This window comes from Pelophylax lessonae (assembly GCF_965119305.1).
Source record: "Pelophylax lessonae genome assembly, chromosome: 6".
NCBI classification, from domain to species: domain Eukaryota; kingdom Metazoa; phylum Chordata; class Amphibia; order Anura; family Ranidae; genus Pelophylax; species Pelophylax lessonae.
The window spans coordinates 261,334,633-261,361,354 of record NC_138773.1 but is presented as its reverse complement, the minus strand read 5'-3'; the positions used below and the strand labels follow the sequence as shown (position 1 = coordinate 261,361,354).

At 43.9% G+C, this 26,722-nt stretch overlaps 1 protein-coding gene across 2 annotated transcripts in view; it reads right to left on the bottom strand.

Annotated features, from left to right (window-relative positions):
• Positions 1 to 26,722, bottom strand: part of GALNT3 (polypeptide N-acetylgalactosaminyltransferase 3) — a 124,395-nt gene that overhangs the window by 44,812 nt on the left and 52,861 nt on the right. For both annotated transcript variants that reach the window (XM_082262405.1, XM_082262406.1), the window contains exons 2-5: positions 25,743 to 26,332; positions 9,965 to 10,137; positions 5,736 to 5,885; positions 3,697 to 3,931 (exon numbers count right to left, since the gene is read on the bottom strand). In XM_082262405.1, the coding sequence (XP_082118531.1) occupies positions 3,697 to 3,931; positions 5,736 to 5,885; positions 9,965 to 10,137; positions 25,743 to 26,245 (1,061 nt within the window). In that variant the 5' untranslated portion in view covers positions 26,246 to 26,332. The remainder of the gene's footprint in view (positions 1 to 3,696; positions 3,932 to 5,735; positions 5,886 to 9,964; positions 10,138 to 25,742; positions 26,333 to 26,722) is intronic.

Here is a 26,722-nt window from a genome sequence, read left to right as displayed (position 1 = left end):
AGAGCTTTTGTAGCCCAAACTGCTAAAAAAGTTAATGCTGGTTCTAAAAGAAAGGTGTCAGAGCAAACAGTGTATCACAGTTTGTTGCATATGGGGCAGACTGGTCAAAGTGCCCATGCTGGCCACACCCAAAAGCGACTACAATTGGCAAACGAGCAAAAGGACTTGACCATGGAACAATGGAGGAAGGTGGCTTAGTCTGATGATTTTAAAGCCCAACTCCAGTCAGAATGTTTTTCCCATGCAGTGTGGCTGTGCCCGCACTGCATGGATTAATGCTCATTTAGTCTATGGCTAAACAAAGAGCCTATACTCACCCTATCCTTTGATCCACCAGAAAACGGTGCTCCCCTATGTCCAACGCTGGACTGTTCTTGACGTCTTCATGTCCAGAGCTGGTCTCTGGGCATGAGGACATCAGGAATACTCCACAGCTGAAAACTGCTAGACTGTGGGGGGGGGGGGAGACATAGCAGGGCTGGGCTGTATCAGAGGATTAGGTGAGTGCTGGGAGTATCAGAGGATTAGGTGAGTGAATATATCTTGGCTCTCTGATTACCTAGACATAAACAAGCAATTAACCCAGGCAGTGCGGGCACAGCCCTACTGTATGGCAAAATAAAACTGCTCAGTTTAGCTTTAGCAATGGTTTGGGCAACAAAACAACGAGTTTGAGGTGTTGACTAGGCTATCAAATTCTCCAGCTCTCAGTCGAATAGAGCATCTGAGGGATGTGCCAGGAAAAAACAAATCCGATCCATGGAGGCCCCACCTCCCAACTTAAAAGATCTTCTACTATTGGCTTGGTGCCAGATACTGCAGACTTCAGAGGTCTAGTGGAGTCCATGCTTCATCAGGTTATTGTGGGTGGTCATAATGTTGTAGCACCCTCTAGTGTGTGCTACTAGAAGTGTAGCACAGGTAAAAACATAGTCTGGATAAATCAATCATCATTGAATCTGGGTCAGGGTTATTAGAGGCCAGGGTCGGATGACTTCTCCTAGAAACTCTCTGTTGCACCTGCCGCTCCCCCATTTCTAGAATGTTGGAGAATGTTCTAAAAGGTAGTGGGAGGAGGCTAGGAGGGGTTGCCTTTAATATTTAGGGGCCTTTGAGCAATCCCCAGGTTGGGGGCCTGACAGGGAACCAAAAAAGCTCTTAAATAGACATGACCCATGCCAGCAGGCAATTCAGGTAGAAGATGGAGAAGTAGTGCTGCAGGAGGCTGTTGGTGGCCCTTGAGGGTCCCCCACAGGGGGGGGGGGGGGGGTTTACATCGGACTGGAGTTCGGAGGGATGGCCTGAAAGGATCCCACCACAGGAGGCAGTTGGAGGTATTCAAGCCGGAGAGTCAGTGAGTAGATCAGCAAAGTGCAGTGAACGACAAGGGGAGAGGCTACCAGCTGTAGCAGTGCGCTTTTGAAGACTGCCAAATCTTCATCTAACCTTGCCCTGTGGAATCTCCATGTGTTTGTCAGTCAAGAGGACTGGGAAGAGGAAAGCAGTCAGGTGCAGCTGGTGGCAGCCAGCAGGCTAGCATTTTCTGCAAGCGGTGGAACCGGGATCAGTGGCCACAGGGAAACAGAAGGAGATGTGATATGCTGTTTCACTCCATATGTGCTATTTCACAAAGGGACTGAGAGTTCCTGCCTGTAATGGGCTGTTGCTGAGCTGAAAAAAAGCCTGTCAGTTCCCTCAGGAAAAGCAGAAGCTGTGCAAAGAGGAACAAAGTTTGTGCAGGTGGAAATAAAAAGAGGAAGTGTCCCAGAAGTTTGTTGTTGTCGTCACACTGGCATCCCATAATCCCTTATCCTATCCAAGTTATGTGGAAGGGTTACAATCCTCTTTGAAAAAGGGACCCCAACAGCAATAAAACGGTGTGTGAAAGCAAGAGCATGCTAGGCAGTGGATTAGTCCGGATGTTCCTATGTGTCACAATAAATGTATCATTAAAAGAATGACAGCCAACACGTTTTATGTGAGAATACATAAGATCTCCCTTCATCGGGGCTTAGATTCACTGTGCTGAAAGAATCGGAACAGATTATTATCCCAGAATTTTATTTAACAGAAGCAATAACTGGTTCTTCCGTTAACTGGTCTAGCAACAAAAAAAATCCTGTCAGAGGTTCTAAACCTTCCTAATTTACTAGAAAATGTGTTATTATTGCTGTCCATGTCCTCATTCAGAAGATATTTCTTCCCTTCCTGTCTGTTTTAATGGCGTCAGTCAGAAGTTAAGCCAGTATGGACATCAATTAAAATACATTTCCAAGAAGAGTCATTAAGCTTCAAAACCTCTCATTTTTTTTTTTCCATGATAAAGAAAGTAATGCCAATAGTCTTCGAGTTCAAAAATAGTAACCTTTTAAATTCATAAACAGAGTAACACGAAAACATGTGTTACATGAACATAGAGGACTGGACTCTATCATTAAAAAGGATACGATTGTTGGTTACGGTTTAAAAAATGTCATGCTAGCAGATGCCACTTGCAAACACAGAGAAAACGGCAATCTAGACTGCTTCCACGCTCATCTCTCCTGTCCCTAAGTAACCAGCAAAGAGCATTACAAGCCCCAGCTTTCAATGTCCAGTGTCAGTAATATCAATAAAATTAAATCTGATCAGAAAGATGATCAAGGAGCATCTATTTGATGATCTTGCAGCTTCCAGTGGAGATCCGGGATGATCCAAGGTAGCTCAAACAACAAGAAAACAGGAGCGCAGGATCCTCATTAGCATGATAGTGCATATTTATTGAGAGAAAAAAATAACACACTTACAGTTAAAATTCTTGAAAATCAGCATGGGTAGTAGGAATCCCAAAAATAGATACGAAGCAGAGTATAGAAGGAATCCCTTCTTTCTCAGACCTCAGAGGAGTCCTTCGAAACATGTTACTGTCCCCCTCTTTCCACCAGAGGTCACCAAGATGCATTAGGCAACAGCACAAAATGCGGTTTGTCGGCAGTATTTTTGACAGCTGTCGGGGGGTCCCTGTGATGCCGGCCAGATCTGGAGTTGCTGCTCTTGCACACAGCCTTGCTTTGTATCCATCTTGGTGAATCCTACTACCCATGCTGATTTTCAAGAATTTTACTGTGGGTGTGTTATTTTTTCCTCTCAATAAATTTATATTGCCATGTTAATGAGGATCCTGCGCTCCTTTTGCTTGTTTGATCTCTCTTGCCCTCTGTGCTGGAAAACACTGGTAAGGGGATCTTTCCTTTTGTGACCATTTCTTAAATCAGCTTTGATCTGAAGGACCATTAGGGTAGATTCTGTTTTAGAAGAGATACAGATACCTATAGAGCTCTGTGATAATTTTGATCATCTGGAATTTTTCCCTTTGCATAGTTTCATATGTCCAAGAACTGCATTAGAAGACATCTGGACCTCCAATGTCAAAGGGAAATTCACAATAGTACTGAGTTGCTATGTAATGTAAACAGACCATTCTTGTTTAAACAGTTTGTGGTATATTTATACATGTTTTCACACAACTTTCACCTAGAAATTACACATGTTCCCAAATAAATCTAAATTATAAACATGTGTGAATCCTGGGTAAATGCTATGTAAATCTTGTGTAGAAACATTTATAAAATGGTCATGGTTCTGAAACCTTGAATACTTTTAATTTACAGTTGTTGACTCGTGTTATTTACCAGGATCGTCATAATGGTTTCTTACTTTATTGGATAGGTTTCATCTTTCCTCTTCTTGTTTTCTAAACTGGGTACACTTTCCCATCCAAATGAAAGACCCCAGTCAAAGTTCCCCCGATTGCGGTTATTTCCATATGGGGAAGGGTTGGCAAACTCAAACGTATTGAGATCAATGGTGACGATATCTGGGCTCACCACCGCAGTGTAGTTCTCAGCAATTCTTGACAGTAATGGTTCCAGCCAACCATGGTAACACTCACCTGGAACAAGCAGAGGAGATGAATTATAAACTATGTGAGTTATGCTTTCATTCTCTTTTCGCAATGAAGACTGCCAGGTGCTTCAGAACCACAACTAGATCCATTCACAGTCACTGGAATTGCTTTGCACTTGTAATTAGTGTTTTGTGTTCACAAAATGTAATGTTGAAAGCATATAATGGATGAACTGAGCCTTTCATTACAAGTCCTCTGCAGTAAAATATAAAACCAGCTGGACTTTTACAGCAACTAAAAAAGTTCAGTAATCCCAAATACAAGACATGCCTCTTACTGCAGTTATAGAGGGAAAGATAAAGAATACATCACTTTATGAAACGGGGGGGGGGGGGGAGCCCTGGATGAAGGGGTAAGCATATGCAATACGGGTCAATCCATACATCGTTACGGAGCCCCTTGCTCAGTCTTAAACTGACCTTGAAATATCCCAATCTGGCTCCAGAAATATATAACAAGAGCATCTAGGGAAGCACCCTAGATGCTATTATCTAAGAGGCTCAGGAACCCAAATACCTGGCATGTTCCATTATGTAAATTTCAGCCAAGGCTTACATGATGACACTCTGGCCTGTTGCTACCCCCCTCACCTCCCAATTGGTCATCATGGAAGCCACTCATTAGGTTAAGTGACCAACAGAGTGGTGTGGTAAGTAGGAGGAGTGGGCCAGATTGCCTCTATAAAAGTTCTGGGTCCCAATTAGAATTATAGAGTGCCTCAGGTTTTTAACACACCCTTGGAATAAACTGATAACGTGCATTAAGACATCTTGTAGTGACAACGGGCCAGTTTATAAGATTTCAAGATGCCCCAAGTATGCTTTAAACCTAATCCTGCAATGAGGATGGCTTGAATTCTAAAATAATAGCACAACAGCTTAGTAGTTGATTTCACAGGGATCCAACCAAAGGAACCTAAAGTTATTTAATGTGAATTATTCACCATTATTCAGCCGCACAGTATTAGACGTTTGCCTTCTAGGTCCCCATAGCATCTACATGGTCTATTATACATATATAGATGGGTCTTTGGATAGGTTGGTGACAGACTAAAGGAGCATCTCTGGGCTACTTAGTTTACAAAATTACAGTTGGTATCAGTGGCACATCTGCTCTTTTAGTATCCAGTATGACCAATAGAAAACTGCTAGCAGGATATCCCCCTTGCCCAAAGTGTCCTCAGTGACACTAGGAAATAGGAATTTAAAATAGACAGCACTGAAGCACTGTACGCAGCGATCAGACTATCTTTATATGTACCATGAGCAGATTGCTCTATCCATTGCTGGTGGACAATAGAACCCTTTTTTATAATACCCATTGCATTCTTTTTGAATATCAGCACAGCAGGACATTGTTAAACACCACATAGCAAATATAAATATATATATTTTATTCATATATATTTATATATTATATATATATATATATATATATATATATATATATATATATATATATATATATATATATATATAAAAAGCTTGGTGAATAAATGGGTAACACTGACACTTTTTGGTACTTAGGTCTTGGTTCAAACTCAGAGTTTAGATGGTCTACTCACATACGAAAAAAACAAATGGACAACCTAATTGGTTTGAAACATCCCTGACCTTGACTGCTTTCTTGCACCATTGATTGCCAACTCCCTACTTTCACTAGCCAATCGGGATAAAGCTAACCTCCTACCCAGAGGTATTATGAAAAAAACTTTACTTACTGATTTTAAATTCAGAGAAATTTTTTTTTTTTTATCATCACTTTGCAAAACAATCATTCTTGTACTCACAATGTGCATCCAAAAAGGTCAATGTGTCCCCTGTTGCTACAGAGGCGCCCAGCAGTCTGGCTGAAATAAGCCCCTTTCTTTCTTTTTGTCTGACCACTTTGACAATCTGCAGAGGTTTCACATAGTCGTCCAGCTTATCTTTCAAATAATCTTCCAAAGACAAAATTAAAAAAATGTTAAAGACAAACTTGCAACAAAATGTTAAAAAGGACAATTTTAGTTTAAATCCTGATGTTCTCAAACAATGAAAGTGTCTAAACCACATTTTTGTAATATAAAGAAATGCTGTCCACCTCTGTCCCTCATTAACATTCCACAACTATACAAGTCACTGATCGCCAGTATAACTCATGATTTGGGGCAAAAAGCTTGGCTCTCAATGTGACTAATTAGGCTCACCGTCTCTCCCCGGAAAGCCATCTATTTATGGCCCATGGGAGGAGGAGTAAGCTGCCGCAAGGATGCCCAAACTGTGCAGCTCACACCCATTAAAGTAACCTAGAGCTAGGGCTACATGCCTGTGCTCTAGGGAGGGGGGTTTGGACCCTTATAATCTACACCCTGTGCACTGGAGGCTGGGGTATAGTAACAGTGAGTGACTGGGACAAAAGCTTTTGTAAAGCTCCCTGGCAGTGATGGTAAGATACCTCCACATGGCACTGACTGTGACTTACTGGAGAAGGAAAATCCTTGTCCATTTTCTGATCTACGTTCTTGTGCCCCAATACGTATATGCTTGAGACCTAAGAATCTCTCTGCAGTCCCTACGCTTTATACTCGGATTGAAACCTGCATTTTATGGTGCTTGACCTTGTCAATGAGGGTTGTGTTGCTATCATTGCGAACGATTGTGTGGCTGTCTTTGTATTTTCTTTTCATGATATTTTGTTACTTTGTCTTTTCATTTTCATACTCTATAAAAAGATTATAAAAAAAAAAAAAAAAAATCCTTGTCCAATAGCTAAAACTTTCCAAGGACTCTGTAATGCACTTCATCCCCCTCTCTTTACAATTATAAACATGAACAAGTCATGCATTGCAACTGCTTATTTTTAGGGATGCACAAAGAGTGGTCAAAAGTCTTTGCATCTCAAATCACTTATTATGGTCTATGATCAGCTTTACACTAGGAACCAGTGGCGACTGGTCATATGGGGCACAGGGGCGCTGCCCCCCCTATCCATGCGTCCGGCCCCCTAATCTACATGTGGGGAGACGGACGCATGGAGTTCAATGGGGCTTTTTTTTAACCATGTGATTAGAGCAGAGGCTTTCACAGGCTAAAAAAAGGGTGGGCTCGGGGCGCAGAGCAGTGCGCCCCGAGCCCACCCAATTAGGTGACATTAGCGAATGAAAAATCACACGGATCCTCCTCCTGGTCAATCAGGAAGTGGGTTTTGAGACCCGTTTCCCGATTGGTCGAAAGGAGAAGCCATGCCATTGGGCATGGAGGAGGAGGGAGGAGACGAAGAAGTCAGGGAAGAAGCAGAAGCTGTCGTCGCCGCCTGCTGCTGCATCCAGCCAGGATGAGTGAGCAGGGGGGGCAGTCCTGCTTGTCTGTCTGTTCTCTCTTCTCCTCTGTCTAGCTGTGGTGGGGGGATATGGTGTGCGACATGGTGTGGTCCGGGGGGGGGGGGTATGGTGCGGTCAGCCTGCCGCCCCCTCGGCCCAACTGCTAGGAACCCTTATCTTTTAGCAACAGGTTTGGAAGTGGAGTGCTTAAAACATAACTCTAACTCTGCTTCTTAGTTTTGGATAGACCTGAAAGTGTAAGAATATTTTCAGGTTGTTATTGCTAAATGTGACTCTGTTGGGGATTTTTCAGCTCACTGCTATCCTTGTGACAGTTGGACAACAAATGAATGGAGCCATTGTCATTGAGACAGGGATACAGAGACAGTATAAAACCTGACAGAGGTTCTAAGCCACCCCCCATGTGTGCATATAAAATTAAACTTAAAGGGTTAGTGTTTTGCATATAAGGTGCATCTAAAAAGTTCAGTGAATGGTCCAATATCTCAACGGCAACATGGGCCAGGTGCGCACGCATGCACATGGCGATCCAGACACACGTCGAGAACCGCCGTCCAGCATGGAGTACACATGACCATCAGGGTAAACCGGCTGTGGGCAGTGAAACGTAGTCAGTGTAAGAGGTAGGGTCACAGTGCAATGGAGCAATGAGTAAATCGGGGGAAACAGAGACACATGAAATGTTGGTGCATCCGTAAACAAGCAGAACCCCGGACTGAAGCAAGGCCTTCTTGTCCACATCAGTGCCAGATCTCACAAATGCGCTTTTGGTAGAATGGTCAAACATTCCCATAGACACACTCCTAAACCTTGTGGCCAGCCTTCCCAGAAGATTTGAAGCTGTTATAACTGCAAAGGGTGAGCCAACTCAATATTGAACCCTACAGACTAAGATTGGGATGCCATTAAAGTTCATGTAGCCGGAGAGCGGGCTACCATTATCCGACACTGCAGACTTATTCTCTGTTCTTTCAGACTGTCTCTGTGCTCCTCTAGTGTTGGTCTCGGGTTTCATGCATACTTCTGAGACTGGAAGAAAAGCATTGTGGGAACTGTAGTCTTCTTAAAGGATAATACTGCACTGCTGAACTGTTTAGGAACTACACATCCTAGCAGGCCGTTCGCTCCAGTGGAGAATTGTGGGAGAGACTATAAAGGGGTCTGCTGACCAGGCCCATACTCTTTTGTATCCCGGGATCCATTGTGTGTGCATCGGTCTGCCGCAGAAAGAAAGAGAGAAGACTGCAGCCTGCTGCACACCACCCAGCTGTCTGCAGACTCAGCCCAGGCGGGACGGGCTTTCTTTTGGTGGTATTTGATCACCTGTGCAATTTTTATTTTTTGCGCTATAAGAGCGACAATTTTGAAAAAAAAAAAAAACAATATATTATTCACATTCTTCTATAGGACATTCCCAAAAAATATTTTTAAAAAAAAATCTAAATGTTTTAACATTTTAGGCCAATTTGTTTTTTGCTACATATTTTAGTTAAGAAAAAAAATTGCAATAAGCGTATTTTGATTGGTTTGCGCAAAAGTTATCGCGTCTACTAACTACGGGAAAGATTTATGTAATTTTTATGGTTTTTTAAATTTTTTTTAATTGTAATGGCGGCGATCTGCGTTTTTTTTGCGGGACTGCGACATTGCGGTAGACAGATCGGACACCTAACTGACATTTTTGACACTTTTGGGGGTACCAGTCACATTACTACAGTAATCAGTGCTAAAAATATGCACTGTTACTGTAATAATGCCATTGGCAGGGAAGGGGTTAACCCTGTGGATGATCAAGGGGTTAAATGTGAGCTTAGGGGAGTGATTCCAACTGTGGGGGGGTGGCTTCCGAGATAACCATAGAGACATGTGATCCTATATAGCAGGATCACAGGGGCTCTATGATCATCCCAGGGAGAAGGACGGTCGGCTGTGTTTACAACAGCCGACCATCCTTCTCTCTCAGTGGGGAACGATCATGGGTGTCAGGTTGCAATCGGAGCCACCTGCCCCGTGCATCGGCTTCCCCGTTGACGAACGCGCGCTCGCCCCTAGACTCCAGAGAGCGAGTGCCGTACATGTACGGTGATTTGCCTGGGAGCGACTGCCTGCCGCAGTAAATCTGTGGCGGGCGGTCGTAAAGTGGTAAAGTGGTTACGTTACTGGCATCTAGATTACCTCATCTCTCATTAGGATATAGGTATTATAGGTCGGCCCAGGGTTCCCCATTGGTAAGAGTGTTTCTTATAGCAATTTATGGCTTTCTGAGAGATTCATTCACTTACTGATACAGATATTGTGTATATTGGTGTATTTACTTGTTACTAGAACTGGTTATTAACTGTTCTTTAGTGTTATTTCAGCTGAACCTTGGCTGGTTATCCAGGGCGTAGTTGATTAATACCCTTTTCAAGCCTTCTTCTTGAGTAAAGCAAAGCTAAAAAGGAGTTAAAACTTTTCTGCATTGTGTCGGTGTCATTTAAAGGTATGCACAACATGTCTGAACCTAGAGTGTCAGGAGGGCTGGATGGTTCACAGGGTCAAAGCGGCACAGAAGAACATACAATTAAAAGCAACCCCCAAGGGGGCAGTGCTATATTCATGTGCGTGCAAAGGCAGGCGTCCCAATAGTTTTGGTAACATAGTGTATATTACAATGATGTAAAACCAAATTTGTTTTTAAGGCCCAATCGACTTACCATCTACGCTGGCATCATCCACCATAATAATCTCCTTGAGAAGAATGGCCGGTGATGTGTACAGAACACTGTATACAGTGCGCAGAAGAGTAGACCAGGCCTCATTGTGGAACACAATTATGATGCTAGTCGTCGGCATAGGTGGACAGCGCTTAAACTTCTGTTCTATACACCTAAAGGGAATAGAACAGTAATAGCTAACATCATGGGAAATTGTATCATTGTTTTTGTATACAAAAGTCTAAAAAAATAAATAAAATCAACCTGGATGTGATATTTAATCAAGCAGGTAGAGAGACAGAGTTTTTTTAAGCTGGTAGTTTCAAATTAACCACTTCTGGACCGGAAGGTTTTACCCCCTTAATGACCAGACCATTTTTTGCAATTTGGCACTGCGTGACTTTAACTGGTAATTGCACAGTCATGCAATGCTGTACCCAAACAAAATGTATGTCCTTTTTTCCCCACAAATAGAGCTTTCTTTTGGTGGTTTTTCACCTCTGCAGTTTATTTTTTGCGATATAAAAAGGAAAAAAAGATTGAAAATTGAGAAAAAAAAAAAAAAATTTCTACATTTTCTTTTAAAAAAATATGCAATAAACTCAATTTTTGTCATACATTTAGGCCAAAATGTATTTAGCTACAAGCCTTTGATAAAAGAAAATCCTAATAAGCATATATTTATTGGTTTGCACAAAAGTTATAGCGTCTACAAACTATGGTGTATATACTGGAACTTACGTAGCTTTTACTTTCTGACTGCCCATCTCATTCCTTGAAGTGCTAAAATGGCAGGGCAGTATAAGCCCCCCCCCCCCCCCCAAATTACCCCTTTTTGGAAAGTAGACACCACAAGGAATTTCCTGAGAGGCATGTTGAGCCAATTGAATATTACAATTTTTTGTCACAGGTGTTTGAAAAATAAAAAATATATATTTTTTTTTTTTACACAAAGTTGTCAAATAAATGATATATTGATCACGCATGCCATGGGTATATGTGGAATTACACCCCAAAATACCTTCTGTTGCTTCTCCCAAGTATAGGGATACTCCGTGCGTGAGACTTTTTGGCAGTCTAGCCACGTACAGGACCCTGAAATCCAATCACCCCTTTAGGCTTTCTAAGGGCGTAAATTGTTGATTTAATTTTTCACTACCTATCACAGTTTCGGAGACCATGAAATGCCAAGATAGCACAACCCCCCCCCCCCACCCCAAATTACCCCTTTTTGGAAAGTAGACACCCTACACTATTTGCTAAGAGGCATGTTGAGTTCATGGAATATTTTATATTTTGCCACATGTTTTGGGAAAATTACATTTTATTTTTTTACACAAAGTTGTCACTTAAATGATATATTGCTCACACATGCCAAGGGTATATGTGAAATGACAACCCAAAATGCATTCTGCTGCTTCTCCTGAGTATGGAGATACCACGTGTGAGGCTTTTTGGCAGTCTAGTCGCATACAGGACCCCAAAAACCAATCATCGCCTTCAGGCTTTCTAAGGGTGTAAATTTTGATTTCCCCCCTCACTACATATCACAGTTTCGGAGGCCATTAAATGCCGAGACAGCACAACCACCCTAAAATGACCCCTTTTTTGGAAAGTAGACACTTTAAGCCATTTGCTGAGAGGCATGTTGAGTATTTTGCAGATCTCGCTTTTTGTCACAAAGTTTTGAAAATTTAAAACTTAAAAAGAATTTTTACAAAACAAATGAGAGCTTCAAAATACTCACCATGCCTCTTCACAAATACATTGGGGGGCCTACTTTCCAAAAAGGGGTAATTTGGGTGGGGTTTGTGCTATCTTGGTATTTCATGGCCTCCAAAACTGTGATAGGTAGTGAGGAGTGAAATCAACAATTTACGCCCTTAGAAAGTCTGAAGGCAGTGATTGGTTTTCGGGGTCCTGTAAATGGCTAGACTGCCAAAAAGTCTCACACATGGGGTATCCCCATACTCAGGAGAAGCAGCAGAATGTATTTTGGGGTGTCATTTCACATATGGCCATTGCACGTTTGAGCAATAAATGGATTTTTGTAAAATCTTACCGTAAAATCCTTTTCTCTTAGCTCATTGACAGACGTAGTCCTCGGTGATACACCACCTTCGGGTTATGTTGCCTCCACAGGAGCAGGACTAGACAGGAAATTAAAAAGCTCTGGCCACACCCTAGGGGCAGTCCCAGAGGGTATATGCTCTCTCTCTCTGCCTCAGCAAATCAGTTATGTGAAAAAGCAGTCTTTAGAGATTTTAACCCAACCCAACTCAAAAAAACAGAGGGGCGGGGACTACGTCTGTCAATGAGCTAAGAGAAAAGGATTTTACGGTAAGAGATTTTACAAAAATCCATTTTTCTCTAGCGCTCATTGACAGACGTAGTCCTCGGTGATACACCACCTTCGGGACGTCCCAGAGCAGTATCACAACTGAGGGGTGGGAAAATGAAATCAAATCCCAATCTAGAAGGCCCAACCGGTGCCAACTAGAAGTTTACAATGCTCATCCTTAATGATGAGACTCAACAAAAGAGAAAAAATTTTTCTTTTTTTTTTTTTTTTTCAAACAGAAAAAAACCCTCGAGGTAGACCACCGGTCTCCTCAAATTGCGGCCTGCAAAACCTTGCGGCCAAATGAGGCATCCGCCGATGCCGTCACATCAATTTTATAGAATTTTGTAAAGGTATGTACCGACGACCAAGTGGCCGCCTTACATACCTGGACCACTGACGCCTGATGGCGAAAGGCCCAGGAAGTACTGAGCGCTCGAGTGGAGTGCGCCCTAACAGGGAACGGAGGACTCTGACCCTTAATAGAATAAGCCTGTACCACCGTTTGTCTAATCCATTTGGCAATGGTCGCGGCAGATGCAGGCAAACCCTTTCTGGGGCCATCCGTGATCACAAAAAGTGAATCCGTCTTACGGAATGATTCCGTAGCTTTCAGGTATACCCTGATTGCCCGAACCACATCTAAGGAATGCAACGCATGTTCCCGATGATGCTTGGGCTGAGGACACAAGGAAGGTAGTACAATATCTTCATTCAGATGAAAATCTGAAACCACCTTAGGAAGAAAAGATGGCTTAGGATGAAGTACTACCTTATCCCTATGAATCACTAGGTATGGGGACTGGCATGATAATGCAGCCAGTTCTGACACCCTGCGAGCAGAAGTAATAGCCACCAAGAAGACCACCTTCTGGGATAAAGTAAGCAAGGGAATCTCCCTGATGTTTTCAAAGGGAGGTTTCTGTAGAACCGACAAAACCAAATTAAGATCCCAGGGCGGTAAGGGCGCGCGGACTGGAGGAGCCAGGTGCCGCACCCCCTGGATGAAATTCCGCACCAAGGATTTGGTAGCTAAAGGCTTCTGAAAGAAGATTGCTAATGCTGAAACTTGACCCTTGATGGTGCTCAAGGCTAGCTTCTGCTCAACCCCTTGTTGCAAAAAGGCCAATATTCGAGACACCGAATAGGTACGTGGAGGAAATCCTAAAGATTCGCACCACGCAATATAAGTCTTCCATGTGTGATAATAGACTTTGCTGGAAGTCGCTTTCCTTGCTTTAATAAGGGTAGGAATGACTGAAGTAGACAAACCTCTGTCCTTTAGTACTTGGGTCTCAATGGCCAGGCCATTAAAACCAGCGACTGTAAAGCACGAAGGTAAATTGGTCCTTGAGACCACAGACACTCCCTGAGACGAAGTTCCCACGGAACGTCTGCGACTAACATGTCCAAGTCGGCCAGGCCGGCTTGAGGAGGCCAGCCTAGAATTTCTAGGACCACTGGCGCTGATTGGATCTGAACCAGGCGTCCCTAGAGCTATCTGGCCCCGACCATCCGAGAAAGTCTGGTCGTTTTCTGTTTCCACACATTTATCAGATACCTGATAGTTATCAGGAAAGGTGATCTTTTCTGGTTGAACCTCAGGGACCGAAGTCACCCGACTAGAGGCTACTTGGCCTATCTGGTCAATCAGATCCGATTCCTGTGAGGTATCGGGACTAATCTTAGGAAAAGGTAAAGGAAAAGATCTATTCAGGGAACGGTAACTACCGCTTCCTGTGGTACTTAAATGTTGGAAGGGAAGAATCGCACCGGTAGTAGTGGTTGATGCTCGATCTAATGTCCTGAATACCGGTGAAAACGTCCCCCCACCCTGAAACCGGGTGGGGGCGCACCTTCAGGCTGTGTACTCCTTTACTTCGGGTTTGGCTGGGTTGGTCCTCTGCTTGTCCGACCAGCCCTTCTTGAACCCTCCTGGAGGAGTCTTGCCTTTCCCGGGAGTACCAGCCGGGCGCCCTTTATGGGCGGTAAAGAAAGGTCCTCGCTTGTTGCGAGGTCCCTTAGCTTTTGCAGCCTGTGGCAAAAAAGTGCTCTTGCCCCCAGTGGCATCCTTAATGATTTCATCTAAGTTGGCCCCAAATAGACGATTCCCCTGAAAAGGGAGATTGGTCAAGGTCTTCTTGGAACCTAGGTCAGCTGACCAGCATTTTAACCACAGCACACGTCTGAGGATCACTGCTAACTTAGATGCATGCCCTAACAAGGGAGTAGTGTCCAAGGCTGCGTCACAGATAAACCGTAGCCCTTGTATAATCTGTTCCATCAAATCAGATGTCTCCTGGGGAATATCTTTTCCCCTAAGATCTTGGCGTACCATTTTCGCCCATTCCGTAAGTGTCTGGGAAACTAGACCAATAACAATTACTGGTCTAAATGCTGACCCTATCAGAGAAAAGATAGTGCGGGACTCTGCTTCTATCTTTCGATCCACCGGATCCTTAAAGGACGAAGTGTCCTCCACTGGAATAACCGTGGCTTTATTCAGCCTGGAAATAGGCGGATCCACGGCTGGTGGTACCGTCCATTTCTTAATGATGGATTCCTCAAACGGATAGCGTCTAGCAATACGCTTGGAAATAGTAAAGGTACGTTTAGAATGCTCCCATTCTCCTTTAATCTGATTACCAAAACATTTAGGTACAGGAAAAGCCTTCGCCGACTTGATGGGCTTATTAGTACCAAAGGGCATCTCTGTTTCAGTTGCCTCTGCCGGTAAAGCCTCAAGTTTTAAGGTTTCTTGCACTGCCACAACTAGTGCGTCCACCAATGCTTCTTCCTGAATTATAGCAAGAGAAGAAGCGTCCTCCTCACTGTCTGAGGGGGCTTTACCTGGGATAACAGCCCTTGCAGAGGAACCTGCAACTGCAGTGACCATCTCTGAATCTGAGTCAGAGGTGTCAGATGGTATAGGGGTAGGCGGGGGTCGCTTCCTTGACCCCCGTCCCTGACAGGCCGCCTCCACCCGAGCCACCATAGACTCCAAAATTGCTGTAAATGACTCTATACTCTGTGCACCGGCGGGTCCCGAGGCCCCCTCGAGGGAAACAGGTGGGGGAATATGTGTGGCAGGGTCCATGATAACTCCAGTTACTTCCTGGATAATATAATTCAAAAGTAAAGAAAAAAACTTTTTTTTTTTTTTTTGACCCCCAGCGCCACAAAAAACCCCTTACGATTCACAAGACTACATAAAAAAGGAATGTATGAGAAGACTTGGGGCTCTTGGAACTCCTTCATCCTCTCAGAGAGAGGACGAAACATGCTTAGTCAGGGGAAAGCTCAAGTTTGAAATCTACAGGCGGGTGCATGGGAGAATAACAATTTGCATATCTATAACCCCCTTCCCCATTAAATGGGGTTCGGGGTGTCTCCTTTTTTTTTTTTTTTTTTCTCTATCTTTCTTTTCTTGCCCCTTTTTTTTTTTTTTCTTTCTTTCTATTATAAAGGGGAGGGGAGGATGGGGGGGGGGGAGGGAGGAGGAGGGGAAGGGAGGGAGGAGGAGGGGAAGGGAGGGAAGGAAAAAAAAAAAAAAAAAAGGGAGAAAGAGAGAGGAGAGAAAAAGGAAGGCATAATGAACAATATTATCAATGCAGGAATTGTATAGCTTATTTTATTATTTTTGAAAATTTGGTATGTCAGATTGCATAATGAAGGACAATATCTTCGTATCCTGCTGATATAGATATACTGTTATTGAGCGTTTATATGCCTATCTTCTGTTTTTGTTTCTGAGAGAGACATGACTGATTGTTGATGACTATGTATTGATGTAATTACTTTGATATGAAATGTCAGTTTCTTTTTGTTTTTGTTTTTCTCTTTCTTGAATGAATAAATAAAATATTGGAAAAAAAAAAAAAAACCCCTTAGTGTTACCTGCTAGGGATCCCTATCGATCGAGAGAGAGAGAGATAGACCCCCAGGCTCACCACTTGATGCTCAGAGTTTAACTGCAACAGGTTACAGCGCTGTCTTGACAAACAGGAAGTCTTTTGGCTGGCTGCCCAGGAAGAAAGGAGGCGGCTCCGCCCCTCTGCACGCCTTCCGGCGCCTCCCCCAAGCTCCACGAGGTGTTTGGATCACCTCAAACATGGCCGCCCCCATGCTGGAGACACGAGGCTACGCCAAAATGCCGGCTCGTGCGATCCAGCAAAAAAAATGGCGGCGGCCTGTACTGAATAGCGGTGTGCTGCAGGGCACACAACACTCTCTCTGCATGGGGATATGGCGTGGTTGGCGGTACCGGTCCTGGCGGACCGCATGGAGATAGCTGGAGATCTGATTTGGAAAGCAGTCTACATGTCCGTGGCTTCTGACTGGTAGGTAGCTTATACTTAACCAATAAGATTCCCAGAATGCCACAGATTACATCTTTTAAACATGTATACAATAGATTGTTAGCTCCCAAACCAAGCCTCCTGGCTTTTTGCACACATAAAATCACACTCAAAATAGGAGGATCTGTGACATGTTATAGGATAGAAAGGACTCTTTCTTACCATACAGAGAGGGGCCCGCGTTCACCACAAAACCCGTCAGGGAAAAAGGGGGAACATACTACTCACCATACCGGAACCAGGTGGGCACCAACTCCTGACAGTACCCCTCTCCACCGGGGCGGGAGGGCTGTCGACCGATACGGACGCCGTGACTCATGGTCTTTGGCGTTTCAGCGAGACGTTTAACTCGCGGATTCAGTCCTTTTAATGGGACTTTGTCGCGGCCGACCCAGCGCGGAGCTATGGCCTGCACGCGCTCGTAGGCTGAACTGGGGTGACCACCGGATCTCAACATCCAGCCCGTCGCCCAGTTCAGCTTTCTTGCTTGAAGATCTCACAGGAACACTGGAGAAAAAAGGCTGTCTAAAAAATCCTTTAAGAAAAAAATTCTTGCCAGGACCTAAGATCCCAGCAAGGTGTCTAGGTCCTTACTCCTAACTAGACAGAAAATAACTGATTTGCTGAGGCAGAGAGAGAGAGGATATACCCTCTGGGACTGCCCCTAGGGTGTGGCCAGAGCTTTTAAATTTCCTGTCTAGTCCTGCTCCTGTGGAGGCAACATAACCCGAAGGTGGTGTATCACCGAGGACTACGTCTGTCAATGAGCGCTAGAGAAATATCATTTAAATGAAAACTTTGTCTAAAAAAAAAAAAACATTTTTGACATTTTCCCAAAAGTTGTGGCAAAATGTAAAATATTCCATGAACTCAAAATTCCTCTCAGCAAATAGCTTGGGGTGTCCACTTTCCAAAAAGAGGTCATTTGGGGGGTGTTTGAATTGTCCCCATCCCACTGCTTGTAAAAAGAGTCTAGCGGCTAATTATCTGCTAGGGTTGCTTTTGCATGAAAGCCAACAGCTGGCTGTAAAAACTTTACCAGAAAGTGTGTGGTATGCCCACTAATAGACCTCCCTGCATCCACCCACTTCTAATGATGGGTATATACATGCAATGTTTTTTTTTTTCAGCCCAGCCCAAAAAAAAGGAACATAGCAGATTCCTCCATTCGCATTAATCGATGTGGATGAAGAAGTCTCTGCCAAGAAATGTTAAAACATATATGGCAAAGCACATGGGCGATTCACCCCATCCCCTATGCTTTTCCATATATGCTCTTTTTTTTAACTGTGGTGGTGAAATCACCTCCTACAGCGCAGCAATCATTGATTTACGTATATGCTGGGAGCAAACGCTGTTGCTGTCAGAATAAACAAATTAGTGCTGCAGCTGATGGGCGTACCTGCAAAGCCAAAAATGGTTAACAATAAAACACAGTAACAATAAAACATTACAATAAAATAGTATACAGTGCAGTAAAACAGTAGAATAGTGGTATCTGCAAAGAAAACTATGGTTAACAATGAAAAACACAGCAACAATAAAACATTACATTATTATAGCATACAGTACAGTAGAATGGTGGCATCTGCAAAGAAAACGATGGTTAACAATGAAAAACAGTAACAATAAAACATTACAGTATAACAGTACATTATAAAGTACAGTAAAAGCAGAACGAGTAGAAAAGTAGAGTAAGAACTGAAAATTAACTTAACCACTTGCCGACCGCCCGCCGTAATAGTACTGTGGCAGGGCGGCTCGGCTGTGACCAGTCTCGTAGTACTACGTGACTGGAGTGCACGTGACTTCAGCGGCGTGCACGCGCCGCCAGAGCCACGCTCCCGCTGTGTTTAGACACAGCAGGAGGCGGTGCCACGGGAGGAGCAGTGGCGATTGTCGCTGCCCTCCCACGATCGTCCGAGAAACCGAGATAAGACCCGCCTGCTTATGTAAACAAAGCAGGCGGATCTTCTGTCAGACAAGCAGGGACAGATCAGCAGTTTCAGCTAAGCTGAAACTGCGAACTCTCTGTGCCTGTCACAGAACCCCCCGCCCACACACACACACACACACACACACACACACACACACACACACAGTTAGTAAGCATATTAGGCATACATTTAAGCCTTTGATCACCCCCAATATTACCCCTTCCCTGCCAGTGTCATTTATACAGTAACAGTGCATATTAATTAGCACGGATTACTGTATTAGTGTCACTGGTCCCCAGAAAGTGTCAAAAATGTCAGTTAGGGGTCCGATCTGTCAGCTGCAATGTTGCAGTCCCACTAAAAAAAAAAATCACAGATCGCCGCCATTACTAATAAAAAAAAATAATAAAAAGTCCAAAAATCTATCCCGTAGTTTGTAAACGCTATAACTTTTGTGCAAACCAATTAAAATATGCTTTTTAGGATTTATTTTACCAAAAATATGTAGCAGAATACAAATTGGCCTAAACTGATAAAAAAATTTAATTTTGTTTTATTGGGAATGTTTTATAGCAGAAAGTAAAAAATATGGCATTTATTTCAAAATTGTTGCTCTTTTTTTGTTTATAGCGCAAAATCTAAAAACCACAGAGGTGATCAAATACCACCAAAAGAAAGCTCCATTTGTGGGAGAAAAAGGACATCAATTGTATTTGGGTACAGCGTCGCACGACTGCGCAATTTTCCTTTAAAATAACGCAGTGCCGAATCGCAAAAAATGGCCTGGTCATTAAGGGGGTAAAACCTTCCGGGGCTGAAGTGGTTAATAAAAACTATTTTGGGCTTTTTTTTTTTTTGTAACTTTTCTGGTAAATGTAAAAAAACTATTCCAGGCTAGGATCTCTCAAAGTGCCAAAGCCATCTAACATCTTTCGAGACCCTGTGTGAAAGTGTGCCTTAGACTGTGCCGTGCTGTACCCTATGCTAATACTCTACTAGTGGGTAGTAGCGATGGAAACAGTCCCCGACAAAGAGATGAGGTTGGCCAGGACAGGAGGGACAAAAATAGCAGGTGTAATGCCTATATACGTCTTTTCTACAGACACAACATCTTATTTGGGGCTCTCTTTGGGTAGGGGTACCAAGGTGAACATCCAGAAAATGCCTCTCATGCAACCGGTTTACTGTATCTGGATTGTGAATTTGGGCCACAGCACCTTCTGGATACAGAAAGGCTGTGATGATCTCTTCCTGGAATTTTAGGAAGGATCATCTTCTTCCTGACGCTTTGTACAGCACAATAGCGTTCAGCAGAGGCAATTGGAATAAGTATACAGACACTTTTTTTTACCAGCGTCTGGCCTTATGGGCAATTAGGTATGGCGCCATCATCTGGTCATTGAAGTCCACCCGTCTCATGTTAAGGTTGTATTCGTGGACACAGAGGGGCTTCTCAACAACACCAGTCGCAATTGCAATTTGGACTGTCATATCGGCGTGAATGGAGGACAGAACGTAAACATTCTGTGTGTCCCTCCACTTCACTGCAAGCAATTTATTGCACTTCAAGCAGGCTCACCCCCCCCCCCCGTCTAAGTCTGGAATCTACAAGCCGTTTGGGAAGCTCCAGGGATTAGGTCACTCAGTGCCACATGCGCCAATTCCAAAATTAAAAGTGGCACACTTGTGTAAAAGTGACTAAAAGTGGCACACTTGTGTAATAATTGTCCACGTATAAAATGGTACACCTTTTGGAATAAGGGTGACACCTAGTCTCAAACAATCTTGCCACTGCTCCCCATGTAGTCTGGGCAGTTGGGGGGCTCAACATTGCTATTTATTCCCTCATAATTCTGGAAACTACATGTATAGACTGCTGCCCTGTCAAAGAGCTTATACATCTTGACCCCATATCTGGCACTCTTCCTGGGGAGAAACTGTTTGAAAGCAAGGCGGGCAGAAAATTTAATCAGGAACTCATCAACGCAGACAGCTTGTTGGAGCGTATACAAGGCTTCAAACTTCAGGTTGAAGTGATTTACGAGGGGCCGAATTTTGTGAAGCCGGTCATATCCAGGGTCACCCTTAGGACAACAGAGTTTATTGTCACTGAAGTGCATGAACCACAAGATTTGCTTGTATCTAGTCCTGGCCATGGCAGCAGAGAACACTGCATATGATGAATTGGGTCAGTGGACCAATATGACCACAACTCACGCTTTTTAGTAATGCCCATGAGTAGGGATAGCCCAGAAATGTTTTAAATTCAGAAACAGTGATACATTTCCATGCAAATTCTCTGGCAAGGGTCAAATTTGGATTTGCAGCAATTAATTGATTGGTATATAAAATTGCTTTGGTCCACAATTGATCTGTACACATCTTGCATGAAAAACAGCCCATAGAAACCAAGGGGAGTAAAATTAGCTGTTTCCACCTGAATTCCGGGTTGACCAGTGAATGGGGGGGGGGGGGGTGGGAAGTAGGGGCGCTGCAGAAGTGGTGGGCTCCAAATCAAGATTTGCAAGCGCATCAGAAAGGACACTATGGGCACTTTGTGCCTGTCTTCGAATTATTAGTGGCTGCGGGACACTACTTGTGCTAGCCACCGCACCAGCTTGAACTGCACTTATGGGACTCGCCACATCACCAAGTGTTACTGCAGTGCTGTTTTGACTATGACCAGGATGTACTAGGCCGCTGGTGCTTGCCAGTTCACCAGAAGGTTGGGCGCCACTAGTACCGACACTCGGTTGTTGCACCCCAGTAACAGAAGAACTGGGTCCGGTATGCCTGACCTTAGCAGGGACCTCTACTCCCTCGTCAGAGCTATCTGTCAGGGTGCTGCTGCTCTCTACAGGTTTAAAAACTGAGCCTGATTCTGACAGTGAGGCTTCCCCATCGCTCTCATTTGTCATGCTCAGCATCTTGTAGGCCTCTTCACTAGTCCTGTCCTGGCTGTGATTGGCCCAGACTCCAGCCTGGACCAATCATTCAGGACCTCCCGGCTGACGTCGTTGGGGGCGGTGCCGATGCGTGCGTCAGTCACTCATCGTCACCGCCCGACTCCGTCACCTTCCCGCCGATTCCCGCAGCCGTCAGAGCGAAGAGAGAGGAGCAGCGCGCCGTGGACGTCTCGCAGTCTGAGTGTGGAGTCACAGGACAGGAGTCGAGTCAGCGAGCCAGCCCACTGCCCAGGAGAGCAGGTAAGTGAACAGTTAATGAAGCCGCTGCAGTGCGATGCCATGCCCTTACCATGACCTGTGCCATGCCTATACCGTGACATGCCTGTACCATGACCTGTGACATGCCTGTACCATGACCTGTGACATGCCTGTACCATCACCTGTCACTTGACCTGTGCCATGCCTATACCATCTCCTGTACCATGACCTGTGACATGCCTGAACCATGACCTGTGACATGCCTTTACCATGCCTATACCATCATCTGTGCCACGCCTATACCATCACATGTGCCATGCCCTTACCATGACCTGTACCATGACCTGTGCCATGCCTATAACATCATCTGTGCCATGCCTATACCATCACCTGTGCCATGCCCTTACCATCACCTGTGCCATGCCTATACCATCTCCTGTACCATGACCTGTGACATGCCTGTACCATGACCTGTGCCATGCCCATAACATCATCTGTGCCATGCCTATACCATCACCTGTGCCATGCCTATACCATCACCTGTGCCATGCCTATACCATCACCTGTGCCATGCCTATACCATGCCTGTACCATCACCTGTGCCATGCCTATACCATCTCCTGTACCATCACCTATGCCATGCCTGTGCCATGACCTCAAAGTCACGCAATTTTTTACCGCATTTTTTGCCGCGAAGCAATACCCATTACATTTTTTCTTTTTGTGCCCCCCCCCCAAAAATAAATTTTGAGCACCAGCCGCCTCTGCCTCCAACCATCCATCCCTCAATCCAACCAGCCCTCCATCTATTCAATCATCATGCAGCACCTAAAATAGCCTTGACCTGCTACTTTGAAATTGAGCCACTTAAAGTGAAGTAGCCTGATTTCAAAGTAGCATCAATGTGGACCAGGGCTAAAAGTAATGTGAATTTTCTCTCTGTACTATCTCTCCCCTTCTCATGTTAGTGTAAATTATATCCCATATTGAGTTTGGTGGTCAATACCTTCACCAAATGCAATCTTTTCAAGAGAATCAGCTAATTCCCAACTCTGCACTCTATGTAGTGCATGCCTGAATGCTACACTCTGTACATAGCACACTCCTGATCTCTGCGCCGTGTACGTACCGCACTCCTGATCTCTGCGGCGCGCATGTAGAGCACTCCTGATCTCTGCACCGCGCACGTAGAGCACTCCTGATATCTGCACCGCGCACGTAGGGCACTCCACATCTTTGCACCGCGCACGTAGAGCACTCCTGATCTTTGCACTGCGCACGTAGAGCACTCCTGACCTCTGCACCGTGCACGCAGAGCACTCCTGACCTCTGCACTCTGTACGTAGTGCACTCCTGAACTCCTTATGTAGTGCACCCTTGAACTCTGTACATCATGCACTCCTGAACTTTGTACATAGCGTATCCCTGAACTCTGCACTATTTAACGTTGCACACCCCTGAACTCTACACTCTGTATGTAGCACCCTTATGAAACATGCACTGTGCATGTAGCATGCTCCTCAACCCTGCACTCTGCAAGTAGCACACTCCCCAACCCTTCACTCTATGCATAGCACACTCCTGAACCCTGCACTCTGTGTGTAATGCACTCTTGGTATTAAACCAAGGCCCCTTTAGGACCCTCCCACTGTACTGTTTGGCCAGACCAACCATTTGGTGTGGCATGCTCTTCCCCTCAGTGGGGGAAAGGGGGTCATTTGTATTGAGGTGGGAGCGTGGTTGGATCTGGCATCTATTCTTTGAGAAAAATGCCCAGTATACAGTGGCACACTGACCACCAGTATGCAGGACCACTGGCTACCAGTATACAGAGGAAGAACCAAATCAAATAAAACAAATACCTTTCAACCAAAATAAAACTCAAACACAATAACCACAGAATCTTTTTTTGAATGAATCAATAAAAAGCAAAAATGCCACGCAACCCTATGCTTCCTCTATAAAAAGGTGTACAAATGGACTTAGAAGTACAATAGTAACACCTATATAGGAATATCCAATGCAAATGTATTGCAATATAGTAGTGATGGTGTCATCCTCTACGTAAAATATTTTGAGAAAATTCATAACTGAAATGTGCAAATAACAGTGAAGCCTCCCTACAACCCCCTGGGGGGGGGGGGGGTCACCACTATTTGCACACTGCAGCTCTACAATATTTCTCAACTTTTGCAGAGAGGGTGACACCATCACTACTATGTTCTAATACACTGGTTAATTTGCACCTCTGCTATTATTGTATGTAGGGGATTTCATCATTATTTGCACATTGCAGCTTATATATTTCTAAAAATATTTTTGTAGAGAGGACACCATCACTACTATATTGCAATACATTGGTTGATTTGCACTGGATATGTATAGCTAGGTTTTATCATTGCACTTATAAGTCCATTTGTGCAATTTTAAAGGAGAAGTGTAGGGTTACGCTGCATTTTTTGATTTTTATGGATATACAGAGGACAGGACATACTGATCACCATTGTACAGGGGAGCACACTAACCACCATTATGCAGATGCACACTGACAACTAATGTAAGGGGGCATGAAGAGTATTGACCACCAATGTAAGGAACCACACTGTTGGAACTAATGTTGTATGTAGTCTTGACCCCACACACTAACACGCCAAATAGTGCTGACTTCTTCACTCTTCATGCTATGTTGTATGTTAAACAATAAAGAGAGCACACTGATTGCTATACTGCTGGGAGTTTACTACAGTGTTGTGCTGGGGGTTTACTACCGTGTTGTGCTGGGTGTTTTTCTACTGTGCCGTGCTGGGGGTTTACTACTATGCCATGCTGGGGGTTAATTTTTGTGGTGTGATTATTGTGATAATTATCATGAAATGTTGTGAGTTAATTATTGTGCAACATTGGAGGTTAATTATTGTGCAACGTTGGGTGCTAATTGTGTACCTATGGGTTTAATTGTTGTGCAGTGTTCAAGGTTAATTGTTCAGTGTTTGGAAGAGGGTGTTGACTGTTGTGCAATGCTGGGGCGAAATTAATAATTGTGCAATGCTGGGGTTAATTACTGTGCCGTGTGGGGGGGTTTAGTATTGAACCTGATGCCCTGTTTAATTACTGTGCTGTGTTAGGGGTTAATTTCTGGGTCCTACTGTGGATGAATTATTTTGGGATGCTGGACATTATTTATTTTGCTGTGCTGAAGTTATTGCTGAACTTGACACAAGTTGGGAGTTCTAATTTCTGGTCCTCTGGTCTCCTCGGTTCACTTTCTGCCAGTATTTGGTGTACACCTAAGGAGAAAAGTGTTACACTACAAGCCATAGACTATGAGGAAACATCCACTTGCTGGCCAAAACCACTCGCTGACCACTCCTACAGGCGCACACTAGACAGCACGCTTTGCACGCTGCATTAGCAATCCTACTTGTACTTTCAACACCAGCACTCCCAAAATTTTTAGGCTGGAGCCACCCCTAACTGTGGAAGCCCAGCCTGATGTATCTGCAAGGTATCATATTGGAGGGTTAAAGAATAGCCAGGGAATTTTTAGAAGGCAGCCTGTCTCTAAAGATAAATGTTCTTATGTATTGGATAGTGTGGTAAGGTGTTGGAACTATTGTCAAGTTTTACATTTCAGTCTGTGTCCTACTAGGGAGATTCAAATCTCTATTTGTCCTGGTGACTATTGTCAACTGGAGTAAAAATTAAGAAAAATGCCAGATTTTTATCTGTTAATATAACAGGAATGAGGGAAAAATCTTCCAATGGGAACACATTTTCTGGTGACATCTGTCTAAAAGAGGGAATTTTTCCAATTTGTAGGGAATTTTCCGCCTCTTTTCTGTTAGGGAAAAATCTCCCCAATGAGACACACTATCCAAAATGAATAAAATACGTTTTGGCTTCAGATAGTCTATCATCTACTGTGTTGCCTAAAAAAATATGACATGTAACATGACAATAAGTAGCTGCTAAGCATACTCAGGAGGCCTTGTGTCTGGTCCCAGGTCCCGATGTAATGAAATTCTGTCACTAGCAAAGGCATTGAAACAATGTTTCTTTTCTCCTTGTTCCCTCTCTTCCTCCTCCTTAGGGGTGAGTTTGTCCATTTTAAATGGCTTTCCAGCAGCTCCTGGTGCATTCGGATCCTGAGGTGGACGCTCAAGGAAAGGCTTAAGTTCTGCCGCTGTGTAATATCCCGGTAAACACCGTCTTTTTCCATCATCATTATCAAGCTGCTTTTCAGGCGCCTTGATCTGCATTTTTGGCATGGAGTCTTTAATGTTATTTACAGCATCTATTACCATGTCCAACATCTTTTTTTTCTTCACATGGGAGCCATCATGTGCTGCAAGTTCGTCCATTTCTCGATCAACTACTTCTTTTTGTATTAAGAACACAAAAGCCATAAAAATGAGGGTGATGGCACCGAGCTTCCAGTGTATGAATCGCTGGCCTAGAACCAGCCTTTTAAAGTTTGTCATGTTTATTTTTGCGCTCGTCAACCAACGAGGGGAAAAAGTAATCTATAGAGTAGCCATTATGTTTGCGGTAACATCATCTTCCAAGATCTATAAAATAAAAGATTTTAAAAGGACTTAAATATACAAAAGTAACAAAACAAAAATAAATGGTGAAATCCAACACATCATAATAGTCTGCTGCCAGTGAACTTCAAGTAGAACTATAGGCAAAACCTTTTTTTTTTTTTTTTTTACTTTTGCATAGAGTATGGCAAGGTTATAACCTCTGTAAGGTTTATTTTTGCAATCTTTATCCCACTGGGGAGATTTACCTTCACTTCATGTCCCACAGCCAAACAGGAAAGTTAGAGGAAATACCTGCAAATTAACCACTTGCTGACTTCCCACAGAATATTACTGCAGCAGTGCGGCTCCCCTGGGTCCAGTCACGTAGTACTACATGACTGGAGAGGAAGGGGTTCCGGCCCAGCGGAGTCG